Here is an 18,091-nt window from a genome sequence, read left to right as displayed (position 1 = left end):
TGAATATTCCCATTCTGGATCTTGAAGAGGAAAAACGAAAGATTCTGGCTGCAGCGCAAGCTGATGTGGATCAAGAATCACAGCGAAGAGCTGAGGACCTGACATTGGCAAGGACCTTAGCCTTGATAAAGGGGGAAGATCCCAAGAAAGGTCTTGCATATCTCCCTCTGTCCTGGCTGTGGCACACATAAATGTAAAGCTGTGATGTTAAAACATGCTGAATGCATCCAGAGGATTAAAAAAAAATTATTTCTGAAAATTCCTATATTTGGTAGCATTATAACCCACTTCCTTGTTGATGATGTCTTTTTAGTGACTAAACTGATCCATTTATAGTTTTGTGCTATCAAATGTCAAGTTGCAGAGGTTCAGGGCAAAATTTAGAATTGGGGGGGGGGGGCTCTGGCACACAGTGGCTTACTCTTTTCAAAAGGTATATACAAATTGTAACATCAACAAGTAAATGCCAGCAGATGGGACTGCCGGCTTCAGATATGCTCCGAAGGGACAGCAATAGTTATTGACATAACGTACTTCCTGGATAGCACCAGATTACATTTGTAGTCAGGCCTCAAGCTTAGTGGACTCTTTTGAGTGTTCCTCCCAGCCCTTGGCTCTGGTTTTAATGCTGTCAGAAATTTATTGAACATTCTTGGCATCACAGTTGCTCAGTGCAGTATTTCTACGTGATCTTGTTAACAGTTGTAAACTGGGAAAACAATGAAGAGGAGAGTGAGGAAGAGAATGAAGATGTTGCAGTGAGGCAGCTCATGAAACAGGTTTGCGAGATACCAAAAACATTTTGTTAATTTGTTCCTCTTGTTGAGAATTTTCTGAAATGTCCAGATGAGATGTACTGATTCCCTCTTCTAGTTTGTTGACGAAGCTGCGTTGGACGAGAGGTCTGGCATTGCGGAAAGACCGTGTATGGAACGCAAACGATCACAGGATGAAGAGGTGGTAGGATTTCCAATGCGATTCTCATGAGGTTGCACAACTCAACTTATATTTTCAATATATAAAGTATTGTTGCTCGAACAAAGAACTTTGTAGATTTAATCAGACTGTGTTTTATTACCTCCACCACCAAAGGTTATGTCTGTCTGTCTGTCTGTCTGGAAGCACGATATCTCAACAAGTTATGGACGGATTTGGATGAAACATTGTGGACAGATTGGGTGTATGATGAGGACGAATTGATTTGATTTTGATGAAGATCTGAATCTGGATCCATTTCTGAGAATAATTTATTTTTTAAGTGATTCTTCACCATTGAGTGCTGGGGGCAAAAGTGATGCATAGCATGATATCTCACAAAGTTATGGATGGATTCTGCCAAAACTTGGTGATGGGATGGGTGTGTGATGACGACCAATTGATTAGATTATGGTGAATATCTGGATCAGGATACGAGAATTTTTTGATCTTCAAAGTAATTATTCACCATTGAGAGATGGGTCCAAAAACTATATATATAGCATGATATTTTAAAAAGTTCTGGACAGATTATGATAAAACTTAGTGGATGAGTGAGTAGATGACAAGAACAAGCCAAATTAAACTTTGGTTAAGGTCCAAATGCAGATCCGGCATGTTAGTGGGATGCGGCCGAGCTGTACCGCGAGCACACGTCGGACCTTGCAAACCGAACCGTCAGGAATCTCAACCTCCCAAGCTATGTACGTGTGGACAGTGCTAGACCAATGGTGGAAAAGACGGACATGGACAGATCGGAAATGGATTCAAAAAGAACAGGTTTATTTACACAAGTGAGGAGCAGGAAAAAAAATAGGGGGGAGGGAACATTAGGATTTCAATGGCACGGGGAGAAATGAGGGTAAAGCAATTTGTACAGAAATGAGATCAGAGAAAAGAGACAGAGCAAACATAACATACATCTTACGTACCAATAACGCAGTACATGGGCCCAAGCATTCACAACCGCTATTCAACGCTGAGGGAGAGAGGTGGGAAGAAAGACTGAGGTGTCTAGGGTGCGTGGAGAAGAGTGACGTGCGAGTGTATTTGAAAATGGAAACTGAGAAAGGTGCAGCAGAAAAGATGTGTGAGGGGATAGCCTAAGTGTGAGATCTTTCCAGATGCATCGGAAGTGTAACTTGGTTTCAGTCCTATTAATCGACTTGGCTCTGCCCGCCCCCTCGCAGCCTCGGCTCTTCGTTCGTGAGGTAAAAACCAAAGCAGCGAAAGTGTTAAGAACCAGCAGCGCAACCTCAAGAAATAGTGCCTGGCGCCCATTGGCGTCGTGCCTCAGGGTGTCCACAAGTGACCGTTGAAAGAGTCGAGCAAATTGAGCAAATTGAGTCACAAGTGACCATTGAAAGAGCCGAAACGACCATTGAAAGACAGGTGTAAACAACCGTTGGAAGAGCCACAAATGATCACTGCAAAAGAGCCTCCACAAACGTTGAAAGGAGCCGCCAGCAAACGTTACCGGGGTTCGCTCTTTTATAAGGCTGGCCTGGAAGCTTCGAGAATGTGTGCGCCATTGGCGGAGCCTGCGCACAGATTGGCATTCCTCCTCCCGAGCCCCACCTCCTCCATTTTCTCTTTGTTTAACTCCGAGGGTGGGTTAAAAAGTATCCGCAATATATTTTCATTTGAATAATGTAACTACAATTGTGCATGTACAAGAGCATCATTTTCCCACAAAGTGCCCCTCCTTTTCAACACACAGTCAATCGGTTCACAAGCTTCTGTATGCCCTCAGAAAGAAAAAAAAAGTTTTTAGCTGAGTGATGAGCCACACATGCACCACTTCTTTCACTTGTTTGTCACTGGCAAAGTGGCAGCCTCCAAAAGCATCTTTGAGTGGACCAAACAGGTGAAAGTCTGAAGGGGCCAGGTCAGGACTGGACAGAGGATGCTCCAACACCTCAAAGTTAAATTGCTGGAGGGTTCAACAGTATGGGTGGCAGTGTGTGAGCGGGCATTGTCATGCAACAATGCAACACGTTTTAACAGCAGCCCTCAGCATTTCCATCGAATACCTGGTTTCAACTGGTCCCAGAGCATTTCACAATCACGGACTGTTTACCATTTCCCCCCTCCCCCCTCTTGCGAGTCCCAGAAAAGTATGAACATCACTTTTCCGGCCGATGGTTGACTTTTGAACTTCTTTTTGATCGGCTTGGCTCCACACATACTCTGGCGTTTTCTCTCTTGCTCGTAATGGTGGACCCATAATCTCGTCTCCAGTGTCAAGAGTCCTCAAAAAAGCATTCCTTTAATGACGAAAGCACTTCAAAATGCTTTGGTAGATTGTTACACGGTTGCACTTGTGCTTTTCTGTTTTGGAATCCATCTTGCAGAAACTTTTTGAAAGCCAAGTTGGTTGTTGATTTAATTTGCAAAACCACGACTGATGTTCATATGTTGTGTCGCTTCATCAATAGTCGACCATCGGTTATCCAGAATCATGGCGTGTGTGGACTCGTTCAATGTTCACTTCTGTGTGTTGTGGCTGCACAAATGCAGTCCAGATAGTTCATCATCAGTGACACTTGTGCAACCGTTTTTGAACATGGTAATCCAATCATACACACCTCCACTGTGGTAAAGCACTGTTCCCATATTGTGCTGAAAGTCTGCGATGGATTTCTGCCCTGGTACACCTTCAGCCCACAAAAATCGTATCACTTCACACTGCTCTTCTTTGTTGCAAACAGAGAGCCAGAGCCGTCATGTCAACTCCCTTGCAATGACACATTGACTGACTGCTCAAGGTTGAAACTGCTTCACATTCCTCCAAGTGGCATAGACAGTTCATGCTTGCTCCTGCAAGTACAATAAGCAATGCAGTCAAAAGAACACAGTTATTAATAAATCATTGCGGATATTTTTCGACTCGCCTTGATAATAACTAGACCCAATGAAAATCAAAAATACACTTTCCAGTTGTAGATTTAATTTGCATTTGTTGATTATGCATTGTGCTGCTTCAGGCCAGACCAAGACAAATGACATCAGGAAAGTTTGGATGGAGCACAGAACAGGAATCAAAAGAGGAAGAAGAGCAAGAATTGCCCTGGTGCTGTATTTGCAATGAGGATGCATCACTCCGGTGCCATGGCTGTGACGGTGATCTTTACTGCAGTCGATGTTTTCGGTAATTCCCTCCTTTCCATCAGTTTTCTGTTGAAATGCTCATTGTTTAGATGCACATCACATGAACTAATAATAGTGTTCTAGATAAGGCCATAGTCCCACTGTCTGGAAAAACTGACAGGAATGGAGAATGATTCCATAATTTGCTTTACAGGGAATGCAATATTACATCACCCAATTGAAAGGAATTGCTTTCAACGTTCCAACATGAGGGTAGGGGGACACTTGGAGGAATGATAGTAAGGGGAGGCGAAGGTACAGGTGGTGAAGAAGCTGTATACAAGCTCAAACAACAAATATGTGGCTGAAATTAGCAGAAGGGAAAACTGGGAATGAAAGAACGATGGAACAAATAAACAGAAAGGTGGATTGAGGGATAGGGGAGAAAACATAACATGGAAAGGAAGAGGTGGGGTTGGGGAAGGCTAATGGTAGTTGAAAAGATAATGAGTATGGAAAGAGGAAGTTACTAGGGACAGGAACTGCTAGCTCTTCATGATAGTATGCACATAAGGATGAATGGCAGTGCTGGTACAATCATGAACAGACCTGTTTTATCATGAAAGTGTACTACAACACCATTCGAGTAATGTTGCGTTTTCAGATTTTCAAACCAGGGATCTTGCATACATTGCATGTATCTGGAAGCTGAAACCCCCTTTCACCAAGGAAATTTTCTCTGCCATTTTCAAGTATGCACCTGGTATTTTGAACCTTAAATAATGTGTAGAACTGAACGAGACAGAGAAACGAGAGACCGGAAGTCTTTTCTCCACCGAGTAGACACTACACACCTTTGTGGCACACATTCAGTCAACAATCCTGTTTAATTTCCACCACAGAGTTTTTAAACTGAGGAATTAAAATGGAAGGCAAAATGAGTGTTTTTCAACACACACACACACACACACACACACACACACACACACACACACACACACACACACACACACACACACACACACACACACACACACACACACACACACACACACACACACACATTTAAAATTTTATTTGCCCCCATTAGATTTATTCCAAAACGGCTTATGGATTTCCTCTCAATTTTCGTGTCTGTGCGTGCGTGCGTGTGTCCGCAACCATATCTCGTACATGTATGGACCTATTTTATTCCTACTTGGCACAAAGACAACACATGATTATATGTATGTGTGTATATATATATATATATATATATATATATATATATATATATATATATATATATATATATATATATATATATACATATATACATTTTAGTTACGAATTCTGGCCCGCCAGGTGTACAAGCGATTGCGTAACTCCAATCGCAACCGCGTCGCCCACCGGACGGACAATTCAGTTGTGACCCTCGTGGAACTACCACCAGGAGCCAGTCACAGGTGGGGGTTTAACCTCACCACGATCGTGCCAATTGTCCACCCGCGCAGGATAGGGTTGCTCGCCAAATTCGACCTACCTAAGTATCTGCGCGAGTAGTCAACTGGGCGATCGTACCTCGCCGCAGGTCGGCCTAGGACACGAACCGCTCAAGCGGTCCGTTCCGTGATACAGTGATAACCGAGCGGTGTTATCGCCGACCTCGACGGATCAGATTCTCTTCTTTACCTGAGTGTTCAAAACCCACTACTAATTTATTCCGCGATTCAAGATGGCACTTTCAATGAGGAAAAAGATGACGAACGGGATACATTTCACACAAGGACATTTATTCAAGCAAGCACATATTACACACACAACGCAAGCAAGGAATCATGCACGTAAATACAGTCAAAGCAAGCAAATGAAGAGTTAATTCCGAATAAATGGTTTTATTCACACAGTTACTTAGACACGTCTACTTGTCAAGACGGCGCCACTACATGCACTTATACAAAAGCAAAGGAAAGCCACCCCCAAAGACAAGGGTGGCAGATAGGTCCGTGAACCAAATGTACGTGGAGCCTGGATGAGCGGCCAGGTCCATGAGACCGAAGGTCTTACCTGCGCCCTCGTGGCGCGATGGCGGGCAAGCCGCAATGTCAAGCATAGCCGTGCCTGACCTCGTGCCCCTGGCGTGGCCGTTGAGCTCTCTCCGGCATTCTCTGCGCAGGCTCGCGCTACACAGCAGGCACCACGGTTGGGGAGGGGAACGGATGGGGTAACCGCAGCTCTCTCAGCGCGGATGCTCGGTCTGGGGGGGGAGGTTGTTGATGCCCAGTATGGGGGGGGATTGTTGAGGGTCTCTCAGTACGTCGATGCCCTTGGCGAGATGGGGGTTACCGGCGCTCTCTCAGCGCAATACTCGGTATGGGGGAGTTAACGTTCTTTTCCACGAGTTGACGCTCTTTCCGAGAGTTGACGCTCTTTCCGAGCACTCTGGACCGCACTGGCTCCAGCAAGCTCTCCTTGGCTGTGGCCTCCACGTCGCCCCTTTTCCCGGCAGTGGTGACCACGTAGCCCTCTGGCTTGCCACTGAGCCCCTCTCCGCGTCCCTGCTTTGTTCACCAACTCTCGCTCTTCTCGCCCCTCAACTCTGACTTGAGCTCTGTTCTGTTCGTCCTTCCTCTCCATCGACCGGCCCCCGTCTGCCACGAGCTCCGTTGTGCTCGCCCTTATATAGGCCGGGGGAGCGGAAAAATCCGACCCATGACTCCTGACCCCAGCAAAGCCGACGTGGTAGGAATCACCAAAGCCTCGCCCTGTCAGCGTGACCCCTGACCCGGCAAAGCGTACGTGGTTGAAACCATCGGGGCCTCGCCCTGTCAGCGTGACCCCTGACCCCGGCAAAGCCGACGTGGTAGGAATCATCAAAGCCTCGCCTTGTCAGCTCAGCTTCATCCCGCCGAGCTGATGGTGGTGTTTAGCCCCGAAGCTTTGTCCGCCAGCGCGGCTTCGTCCCGCCCGACGAGCCGAGGTGTGTGTGTGAGTTTCCCTGGGGCTTCGTCCGGCCGAACCGAAGCGTATTATGCATCGAAGCTCCGTCCGCCAGCGCGGCTTCGTCCCACCCGACGAGCTGATGTGTGTGTGAGTCACCGAGCTTCGCCTCGCTGAACCGATGCGTGTCAACCCCCGAAGCTTCGTCTGCCAGCATGACTTTGGCCCCGATGGAGAGGACGTGGTAGAAATCTCCACTTAGACCGCGCGACTTTGGCCCCAATGGAGCGGACGTGGTAGAAATCACCAGAACGTCGCTTCGACCGCGCGACTTCAGACCCGACCGAGCGGACGTGGTAGAAATCACCAGAACCTCGCTTAGACCGTGCAACTTTGGCCCCAACGGAGCGGACGTGGTAGAAATCACCAGAACGTCGCTTAGACAGCGCGACTTCAGCCCCGACGGAGCGGACGTGGGAGAAATCACCAGAACGTTGCTTAGACCACGCGACTTCGGCCCCGACGGAGCGGACCTGGTAGAAATCACCAGAACGTCGCTTAGGCAGCGCGACTTCGGCGTTGTCTCTGGGACGAAGGTGATGCCATGTTTGTGGGGTAGCGCTGTTGATGGTAGTGGAGGAAGAAAGGCGAAGGTGGTGGGGGTTTAGTTGTGGTTGTTTGGGGGCGTTGTGGGTGGTGGCGATTTGGTTGTTGGGGGATGATTGGTCCAAAATAATGATAGAAAAAAGAAAAACGGCTATCTCAAAGGATCACAGCCCTGTGAACACGGAAATTCCCCCTAAACAACGGTGGGGAAATCTAAATACACATATACTTATCGGTATAACTGATCTGAGGACCTTTATAGTGTAGTGCAAATTTCCACAGCTGTAACAATTTATACACACACACACATTGTTGCGGTTCTGAAAATCGCATCCCTCAAACACCCAGAGCAGCCAACATACACTGGTCCCCAGTCAGTTATCTCATTAATGTACATTCAGCTAGTCCCTTCCTTCTTGTCTAGTGGGTCGAATGGGACAGTGCGTTGTGTAAATCTCATAGTTAGGTCTGATTAAACATCCGAACTTCATTCCTACTCTTTCTTTTTCGCTATTCCTGAGGTACGTCCAAGCATGGGGTCCTCACGAGGCCAGCAGGCACTCTGCTAGGACACCCATCAGTAAAAACCACAGCCGCGCCATTCACGTAAGAATGCGTCCTCACAGAGGGCCAAGGGCAGCAGTCGAAGTCAACAACAAACGCCAGCGCTACATGGAGCACTTGCAGCACAACAATGACCACCCCGCCCCCCCCCCCCCACCCGCTGTTCAGACGTTCAGAGGCATAATCAACACACCAAATGCCAACAACATCCAGTATGCACGCGGCGCACTCTTCAATCCAAATCTCCATTAATAAATATATCTGTCCCCTTTTCAATCCGAATCTCCATCTAATAATTATTTCCAATCCTTTCCCTCAATTACCTGACACGGATCAGGGCTGGCACCGTGCACACGACACCGCCTTTGATAAATGGCCATGTGCTTAATGGCGGACCCGCGCGCACTGTATGGGGCATGCTTGATGGCAGGTGGGCCTGCGTGCACTGCACTGGGCATGCTCGACGGCGGGTGGACCCTCTCGCTGACCACGTGTACAATGGTGGACCAGTGCGCACTGTACGGGGCATGCTCTATGGTGGGCAGACCCGCGTACTGACCACGTGTACAATGGCGGACTCACGCGCAGCCCGTGATACTTTATCATCGTACAGAATGGGGCACGAATAACACATCTTTGGTCGGGTCTGCGCATGGGTTTACAATAACGTCTTACCATCGGTCTTCGCTCACCACGACGGCCACAAATGTCTCCCGCGGACGGCAGACATCCTCCCGCACCTCCGCCTCCATGCAGCTACTACCAGGCAGAGGCATGCTGTGCGGCCGGATCGCTCGAGCCACATGGCGCACCACATAGCAGGCACATTGACCGGCGACAACCATGGGTGGCTGGTGCACGGCACGGGGTTCGGTGCAAGGTTATTCACATCATGGGGTTCAGTGCAGGGCGATTCGTGTCACAGTGCTCGGAGCGAGACGATTCCGCAGCTTGGAACCATCTGGCCGGAAGTAAAGTGGAGCCGCTTCAGTTCATGACGGCCGGCCCGTATGCTGGCCGGGGCCTAATCAGAGCGCCCGATTCAGACGACGACACATTGCTTCGGGTAGTCACCCCCTCCCACACCATGGGAGATATATATATATATATATATATATATATATATATATATATATATATATATATATATATATATATATGGACGGGTCGTGGAGCCGCTAGTTGTGTGTCGATCCTGCTCATTGTTCCTGCCCATCGTTCCTGTCGGCTCATTCTGTCTGGCTTGGGATCGACAACCTACCCATTCGCCTGCTGGCTCCGCCCTTCTTTACCAATTCGCCGCCCTTCTCCGCCCACTTGCTGCGGACTCCGCCTCTCTCCACCCATTGGCTTTTGACTCCACGCAAGTGCCTCCCTTCATGCCCGACAGTCACGTCTCATTCTCTGGACCGACGCCAGCTACACGAAGTGCCATGAAGCAAGAGACGACGCGCCAGTTGTCAGGGAGGTATCGCCCAGTGGAGCATCCCCCCAAAAGGTATTGGTGGCGCAGTCGGGCAATCGTGCAAGGTGTTGAGAGAATGTTAGCCTCATCTCATCTCCTTTTTCTCTTCATTAACTCCTCTTCATCGGTGTGTGTGTGTGTGTGTGTGTGTGTGTGTGTGTGTGTGTGTGTGTGTGTGTGTGTGTGTGTGTCTGTCCTGTCGCCTGTCCTCGCTTAAGATTGTACAATAATTATATCGGGATATCTCTGCTCTGTGTCTGCTTTTGTAAGTTGCTTGTATTATTGCCGCACCTTTATATTTCTTCCATTTCCTGCTACAGGCAAAACTAAACAACATTCACTGTGCCACACATCTTTCCTCACCTGCCTGTGAATAAATCCTTTGTAGAAATGTTCCTAGCTTGTTTTTGTCTGGTCTTTCATTGATCCAGCATGGTCCGTATCCTAACTTAGCCGGACTTTCTTCCAAACGATCCATTCCTTTTTGCCGCTACGTCCTTGGCAGTGTCGTTCGGCTGCATCTGATCTGGCAAAGTGATCAGGTTCGGACAAGGCATACCGAGGGTGTGTCCCCCGGTAATTAGGTAACCCGATTAACCCATAGACTAGAGGACCCTAGGTTACGTGGTTGAGTTATTGGCGTTCACGGTTGGTTCGCTACCTGCCGCGTCACAGAATTATCTGTGTGCGACGGCCTGAAATTCCTGGGAGTCTGGTGGGAACCCAAGATAGCTCCCCCCCCCCCTGGTGGTCTCCTCACCCGACCCCTGGCCTGCAACTATATATATATATCCATAGATATATATATATATATATATATATATATATATATATATATATATATATATATATCCATACATATGTATATGTATATTGTTGCGAGCCGGGGATCGGGTGAGAAGACCACAAAGTGGGGGAAGCTATCTCGGTTCCCACCAGATTCCCGGGAATTGTTGGCCATCGCACACGGATAATTCCATGACGCAGCGGGTCGCTTAACCGACCGCGAACGCCAATAACTCAACCGCGTAACCTAGGGTCTTCCCGTCTATGGGTTAATCGGGTTACCTAATTATTCACATGATTTAATTACCGAAGAACACGCCCTCTGTACGCCTTGTCCGAACCGGATCGGATCACTTTTCCGGATCGGATGCAGCCGAGCGACACTTCCAACGATGTACTGGCTAAAAGTAACGGATCGTTGGGAATAAAGTCCCGGCTGAGCTAGGATTCGGACCATGCTGGATCAATGAAAGAAACCACAAAGACGAGCTGGGAACATTTCAAATAATAATTTATTAACAATGGGCGAGGAATGGTATGTGGTACGACAAAGATTTATTGGGGTGTGTTGTGCAGAGATAGGGTAGAGAGAGGTGTGGTGCAGCAAATAAACAAGCCACTTACAAAAGCGGACACAGCAGATTTAACGTGAAAATAATAACAATAATAACAATAACGATCTTCTGCAGTCTTACTTAAGCAGACATGCACACGCCTGCACACGCCTGCACACGCCTGCACACGCCTGCACACGCCTGCACACGCCTGCACACGCCTGCACACGCCTGCACACGCCTACACATGCCTACACACACACACACACACACACACACACACACACACACACACACACACACACACAAAACCCGATGAAGAGAAAGTATTGAAACGGGAAGGGAAAGGAGTTGAGGCTACGATCTTGGTACCTTTGTGCTTGATAGCACGACGCATTCACCAATACGTTTCCGGGGGGGGGTGCTCCATGGTGCGGTACCCGGCAGTGGGCGTGTCGTCTCTGGCTTCAGCAGCGTGTGTAAAAACCGTGTCCGTGATGGAGGGGCTTGAGTGGAGAAGGGGCGGAGTCCAGGCAGCAGGAGGCGGGTCGTGGCAGTGTCAACGAGGGTCAGGCGAGAGAGGCGGAGTCCAGGCAGCAGGAGACGGGTCGTGCCGAGAGACGAGGGCGAGGCCAGAGAACGAGCGAAAGAGAAAGAGAGAGGCGGAGGGACCGCTCCGACCTTTATAGGACTTGCAGCGCAGGGGGAGGGGCCACCCCGAAGCGAAACATCATCACCTGAATCGGGCGCTCCGATTGGCACCAACCCCTCACGTGGCCCGCTAACTTTGGCCAGAAACCGCCTCACTTAATTTCCCAAAAGGTCATCTCGGACAGCGGCAATAATCCGCTCCGACCCCATGACATGACATGAATTGCCCACACCGAAATTGGCATGCGAATCGTCCTGCAAAAACCCCCGGGCCGCGTCCCGGCGACCGGCTGAGGGTCCCGCATGCCCACTCGGGCGTCCGACCAGCGCCGATGAACGCGCCCGCTCCACGCGCGCCAACACGGCCCGCACTGCACAACAATTCCCGGCCCGATCGCAGCTTCGCTGGCCACAGAGACGAGAAGACGTTCACCCTCTGTGGGGAATCCGCTGCTGCCAGCGAGGGCCGAAGGTACATCGTTATGGATAAATCCATGCATGTTTCGCGAGTGGCGTGCATGTCTGCCTTCGAGCACATTCTATACAGTGCGCGGGGTTCGGCCATTACGCACGTGGCCAGCGCTCGCGTTCGCACGACTCTGCTAGCGTGTGCGCAGGGCGCACACCGACATGTGTCAAACATGTGGTTGAGAAGGAACGCACCGCTTTTACTCTGCACACTCGTATCCCACCCAACATGGCGTGGAGTCACCTTTATTAGCCTCCGTACGCGTTTCGTGCAGTGTGGGCGTCGTGCTGGCTGTGTTTCCTGTGTTGTGTAAAACACCATTCGTGCAGCCTCTTAAGAGGTATTCATTCGTATGCCTTTTTAATGCAACCGGCAATCTTCCCCAGATCATCGGAAGCTCGAGTCGATAATCCCGCACTGCTAAGCGCATGCACTGTATGACTCGCTGCACACGTTGGGTTTAGGGCTCGCTTGGGAACGAGGGCTCTGCACCGTTAATGCCCGCACGTTATCATTTCCTCGCAGTGGCGCCGCACGCTCAAGCTTCCATGAGGCCCGCCTCAGCGAAGGCGCACGTGGCTCAGATTTACCTCAGGAATAATCAGAAAAAAGAAGTCGGGATGAAATGAAGAAAAAATGATGTAAGCAAACCTAGCTATGAGATCAACACAATGCACTCCCTTGTTGTCCCACGAGACAAAAGCAAAGGGACTATCTACACCTATATTAATGGAATAACTGTCTTGGGACCACTATCTGTTGGATGCATGTGGTTCCAAGAACCGCAACACTTCCCCCCTCCCTTTTGCTGGACTCTACCTGAGTCGTTAACGTTTGTGTGGCATGCAGGTGTAGGTTCCCCTAATTCATTTTACCTACAGAACTCTTGAGTGCGACATTTCAAATACATGTCCCAAAAAATAAATAACCTTGTGCGTTGCATAACTAAACTAACAGACTCATACGGACAACTTTTCTAAATTGCCAGAAATTTGAACTAAACAGACAAACAGGTGGGTTAGAACAAAATACTTTTCTAATATTTACATTACCCATAGCCCAGGACCTGTGACTTAAGGGAAGAACACAATATAGGCAACATTCGTGGATGAGTGCAGCAGCAAGCAGTTGATGAAATGGCGTCTTCAGGGCCCTCAATGGTCCTTTATTGCATTTGTTTTTTTTTTGCTTTTTTTCTCTTTTCTTTTCTGGCTGCTGGAGGCAACTCACCCTAACACGGCAGGCCACACGCCGTCCCACAGTCCATTTGAACTGGCCTTTATACAACAAGGAGATAGATTTCCGGGCTGCACAAATGCAGTCCCGGGTAACGCGGCTGACTGCAGGGCAGTCCTTTCATACACTTTCGCAGAGATGGTCCTGGTACACCTGTTAAAGTCGAGTGATATGGCAAGGCAAATAAAGGCATGGGCAGGTATGGCAAATGGAGTCAAGGCAAAGGCAGATAAAGGCATGGCAAATGCAGACCAGGTGAGGTACAACAGGTCGGCATGTGAAGCTGGCCGGCCTCGGTGTGGTCTCGTGAGGTTGTGGAGGGAGTGTGGTGGCGTTGGCCGGTCCGAAGACTGGCTCGGTCCTGCCCTACGGTCTCCCCCCAACCTATTGCCTCTGCCTGTCTTTGTCCATACCCACCCCCTTTGGGTTGTTACAAAAAAAAAACAACTAAATTTAGACCTTTTTTTTAATAATTACGTGTGTCCCAAACCCCCTTATTGTCGTTGTTCGGCTAACCTGTCCTATCTATTCCCAATCCCCAAGATCCCGTTTTGAAAGAATTGAGGAAGAGACAAGTGAGTCTGTCTCGAGGCCCAATGCAGCCTCAGAATAGCTCCCACAGAATAGCTCAGCATTTTCAAGATTGGTCCAGCGGCCTACGAACAGCGAAGGGATGGATGGTGCGAAGGGGTACATGTTTCCTATCTATCCTACCATTTATTAAACTTTAATCTATCCCCAGGGCTTTTCAACACACCTGTCTCTTTAAACTATCGGTTCTAGCAACCACGATTCTCGTCGCCTGTGTTGGTGTTCGTTATTAATTTGGGCCTGGCCCGCAAATTTCCTCCCGTAATCTCGCACAATTTTGTGGCTGGGCAGCGTGGCTCAACTGGCAGGTCTACCCATCTGCCGAACTCAATATTCGGCATCCCCGGGTCTCTGAGGCTGTCTCCGAGCCTATGAACGTGGGGAATGCCCTTCCTGGCGTTTTTCCCGTCGATGCCCATGTTGCATGTTGGCGCTCCGGGTCCTTTTCCCCTGGGTACCCATGCCTATTACACTAACTCGGTCGCCTGTACCCATGGCCTACTCTGGCTGACTACGACGGTGCCCTGGGTGCCCTCTACTCAATACGCATATTTCACGAGCCGCACTCACAGCCGGTCAATAGTCTCCTGCACCCTGCAAAAGGTTTCGTGCCTTCGTTTAACACCAAAAACAAAACGACATCCTTTTCGTTAATTTAACTAACCCGCTAATTAACATTACACTAAACCCGGGTTCCCTTGGGTGGGATTCACTCCTCCCCCCCCCCTCAATCATTAATTCGCACCATGCATTCCACATTCACTCCAATCACACTCGGGCCTGCTGACCCACATTCACTTATCGTATATTTTCTCTTTTTTTTTTTTCCACACCAACACTGACTCTCAACTAACCACGTCCCCTCACTAACTCGTGCTCCCCGTCATCCCTTATTCAAATGCATGTTCCATTTAACTCTACGTAGCTAATCTACGTCCCCACTACACGTTCCATGTCTGTGCTTGTTCTCAATCCATTTCTAATTCTGACGTAAATTCCCCCTAACTCGTGTTACCGGGCCCCATGGAGGACGACTCATGCCCCCACGAGGCTGGTCTATCTAACGCTAAACCCTTTCCTTAACTAATGCTCCTTTGCCCCGGGCGAGGATGTTCGCTACATCCTGGCCGGGCTTCATCTACTCGTGGCCAGGCTCGGCGAGCCTTGCATCTCCAGGGCGGTGGTCGATAGCCCATTCGTCCCTCCATTTGGCCGATACATGCGGGCGTCACGTCGCCCCGCTAATCGCATTAAATGCTCACTTTCGGGCTATCCCCACCATGTGAACCACCATGCTTTACACACCTGCCCTTCGTGTTGCGAGATCCCCGATGAAGTCAATCGCACACGGACCGCTCCACGAGCTTCGCTCCACACACGGGCCCGGCGGTGACATCGCGGAACTCGTTCCGCGCGTCCCACGAACACCACTTGCGGTGCGCAGCACGTCGGGCCCCGTACACGTGCTCACACGGGGAAATATGTTTCCATACACTACGCACAGATCCGCCATGGTCCATGTGGTCAGCGCTTGCGTTCGCCCGATTCTGCAATCGTGTGTGTGGGGCCAACCCCGATCTGTGTCAGGAATTGAGGGGAACGATCGGATATAATAATTAGATGGAGAAATGGAGGGAAAAGAAGATGCCGATATGATGAAATCCAGAAATGGGTTGAAAAAGAACGAGCCGCTAGTGTCTTGCACACTTGTATTCCGTACAACGTGGTGTACTTGTTTTTCTGTTATCGACCTCTGACTGTAGTTATTGGCACCAAGCTGCCAGCCACGCTCTCGCCAATATTGGGTCATTTGCTTCTGTGTTGTGAAAAACAACATCCGTGCAGCCTCTTTAAGAGAGATTCGTTCGTACGCCTTTTCAATGCAACCAGCAATCTCATCCCAGATCATCGGAAGCTCGAGACGATCATCTCGAGCTGCCGAACATACTCTATGACTTACCGCAAAAGTTAGGTTGAGGGATCGCTTGAGGCTGGGAGCTCTGTGCTGTGCCGCGCTATGCCGATCAGGTGTCCGACCGTAGTGTCTGTTTGCCAACTCGAGGACCCAAATTCGGATTTACCTCAGGAATAAGCACAAAAGAAGAGTAGAAATGAAGTTGGTGGTGTAAGCAAACCTAGCTATGAGATCCCCGTAACGCACATCCCGTTGTCCCGCTAAACAAAAGGGAAGGGACGATCTGAACGTACATTAATGGAACAACTGTCGAGGGACCGCTGTATGATGGTTGCTATTGCTTTGGAGGGATGCGGTTCCCAGAACCGCAACAATATATCTGTGTATGTACATATTGTTGCAGGCCGGGGACCGGTGGCGAGAACGACCACAAGGTGGGGAAGTTACGTCGTCTCCCACCAGACTCCCGGAATTGTAGGCCGTCGCTCACGGAAAACTCCGTGAGGCGGCGGGTCGCTTAACCGAATGTGGACGCCAATACCTCCACCGCATAGCGTAGGGTCTTTTTGTCTAGAACCAATTTACCTTATTAACCACGCGTGTCTACCGGGGAACCACGCTCTCGGCACGTCTTGCTCGAGCTGGGTCACTCTACCGACTGCGGTACAGTTCCAACTACCGACTACCAACTCCGGTTCGGTTGCAGTCGAGCGTAACTGCCAAAGCCCTTCAGGCTGGGATGAGCAGATTAACGGGAACAAAGTCCCGGCTAAAACTCAGATCTGAACCATGCTGGACCAATGAAAGAAAGGATGGAAACGAACTGGGAACATTTCTACAATTGTTTTATTTACAGCAAGAAGGACACAGAGCAAGCTTATCGCAGATATACAGAAGATTTACAATGATCGAAAACACTTATGTAGTTGTACTTAGCAGATGGCACCACACACCACACACAGACAAAAGTAAAACCCAGGTGAATTCCAAGGAACCTCGCAGCCAAGGAGAGAGACGAGCTGGGGTCGCGGCTCGGCTGGGTACCTGCACGTTGGAGGGAGGGGGTGCTTCGTGGTGCGGCACCTGCCAATGGTTGTGCAGCTCGGCTCACAGTCACACGCGTGGGTCTCGTGTCCGCAGAGGAACCAGAGCGAAGCAGAGCGGAGTCCCAGAGTGGGGATCAGGGTTGCAGACAGGACTCAGCGAGAGACCCGGTCGAGGTCGGGTGTCCTCAGTCGTTATCGAAATCAACCAGATGGATCGCTCCACCAACGAAGAACGGCCATGCACCACCACCCACAGACTCGTGAAAAAGCTCTCAGTCTGTCAATCCTCCTCGTACACTGAACTCAAGACTCCAGCAAAACTCCAATGAACGCCCCAGCGAATGCAGAACTGAACTGAGCCTTTTGACTGAACTCCAACGAACGTGCGTCTCAGAGGGTCCCTTCGTAGTCCATTGACCTCCCTCAGCAGGGCGGGGCCTTGGTCAAAACTGTCGTTACTGTCCGCCCTGATTGGACAGGGCCTCCATGGGTCTACCCTTTCTGGGCGGGGCCTCGGCCAGGCAGCGGCGAGGCCCGCCTACTCCACGCGTGTTTGGGGAAGGTGAATGACGGTGCAGCCACACTGCGTACATTTGGGGAAGCCGAGAAGGAACTAGAACGGTGAACGTGGAGATTTTGCCTCGGAAAAACAAGTCTCTGTAGACAGCGGGTGGACATTGGTACGCTGTGGCCAGCGAATCGAGGCTGCAAGCGCCAGGAAGGTACCGTGGTTCCATAAGAGGGGAAATAAAATGATTTATTAACCTAACTAAAAAAACATTGCAACACACCCCTTTGATTTCCCACTAAACACGAGGAGGGGCTCCTGTCTACACATATACTTAACGGCATAACTAACTTCGGGGCACCTGTATGTTTGAATGCATACGGTTCCTTGAACCGTAACAATATATATATATATATATATATATATATATATATATATATATATATATATATATATATATATATATATATATATATATATATATATATATATATATATATATATATATATATATATACACACACACACACACACACACACACACACACACACACACACACACACACACACACACACACACACACACACACACACACACCATTTGGTTTCGCAATGCGATCAGATAAGGCCAACTCATGGCCATTTTAGTTGTTTAAAAAAAAATAAAATAAATGTCAAACACATCCTCACTCGTTTCTCAGACATTAATTTACTGA

General features: G+C 49.1%; 1 protein-coding gene across 15 annotated transcripts in view; it reads left to right on the top strand.

Moving 5' to 3' along the window:
• ZFYVE19 (zinc finger FYVE-type containing 19) overlaps window positions 1-18,091 on the top strand; it is a 58,558-nt gene that overhangs the window by 35,714 nt on the left and 4,753 nt on the right. For 7 of the 15 annotated variants that reach the window (XR_015055062.1, XR_015055061.1, XR_015055058.1 and 4 more), the window contains 5 exons: window positions 1-150; window positions 703-779; window positions 874-960; window positions 3,963-4,126; window positions 16,225-17,589. The exon at window positions 1-150 is cut by the window's left edge. Coding sequence is in view for 6 of the 15 variants with exons in the window: in XM_085869531.1 (XP_085725657.1) it covers window positions 1-150; window positions 703-779; window positions 874-960; window positions 3,963-4,126; window positions 4,730-4,817 (566 nt within the window). In the remaining 9 variants the exon portion in view is untranslated. Of the gene's footprint in view, window positions 151-702; window positions 780-873; window positions 989-3,962; window positions 4,127-4,729; window positions 4,818-16,224; window positions 17,590-18,091 lie in introns of those variants that run through there. The other 8 variants (XM_085869534.1, XM_085869532.1, XR_015055056.1 and 5 more) reach the window with 7 other exon arrangements.

The sequence above is a fragment of the Eptatretus burgeri genome, chromosome 2 (assembly GCF_056783735.1).
Source record: "Eptatretus burgeri isolate ZD-2024b chromosome 2, Ebu_testis_v1, whole genome shotgun sequence".
NCBI lineage: Eukaryota > Metazoa > Chordata > Myxini > Myxiniformes > Myxinidae > Eptatretus > Eptatretus burgeri.
The sequence above is the reverse complement of the archived record's forward strand: the minus strand, read 5'-3'. Positions and strand labels throughout refer to the sequence as shown.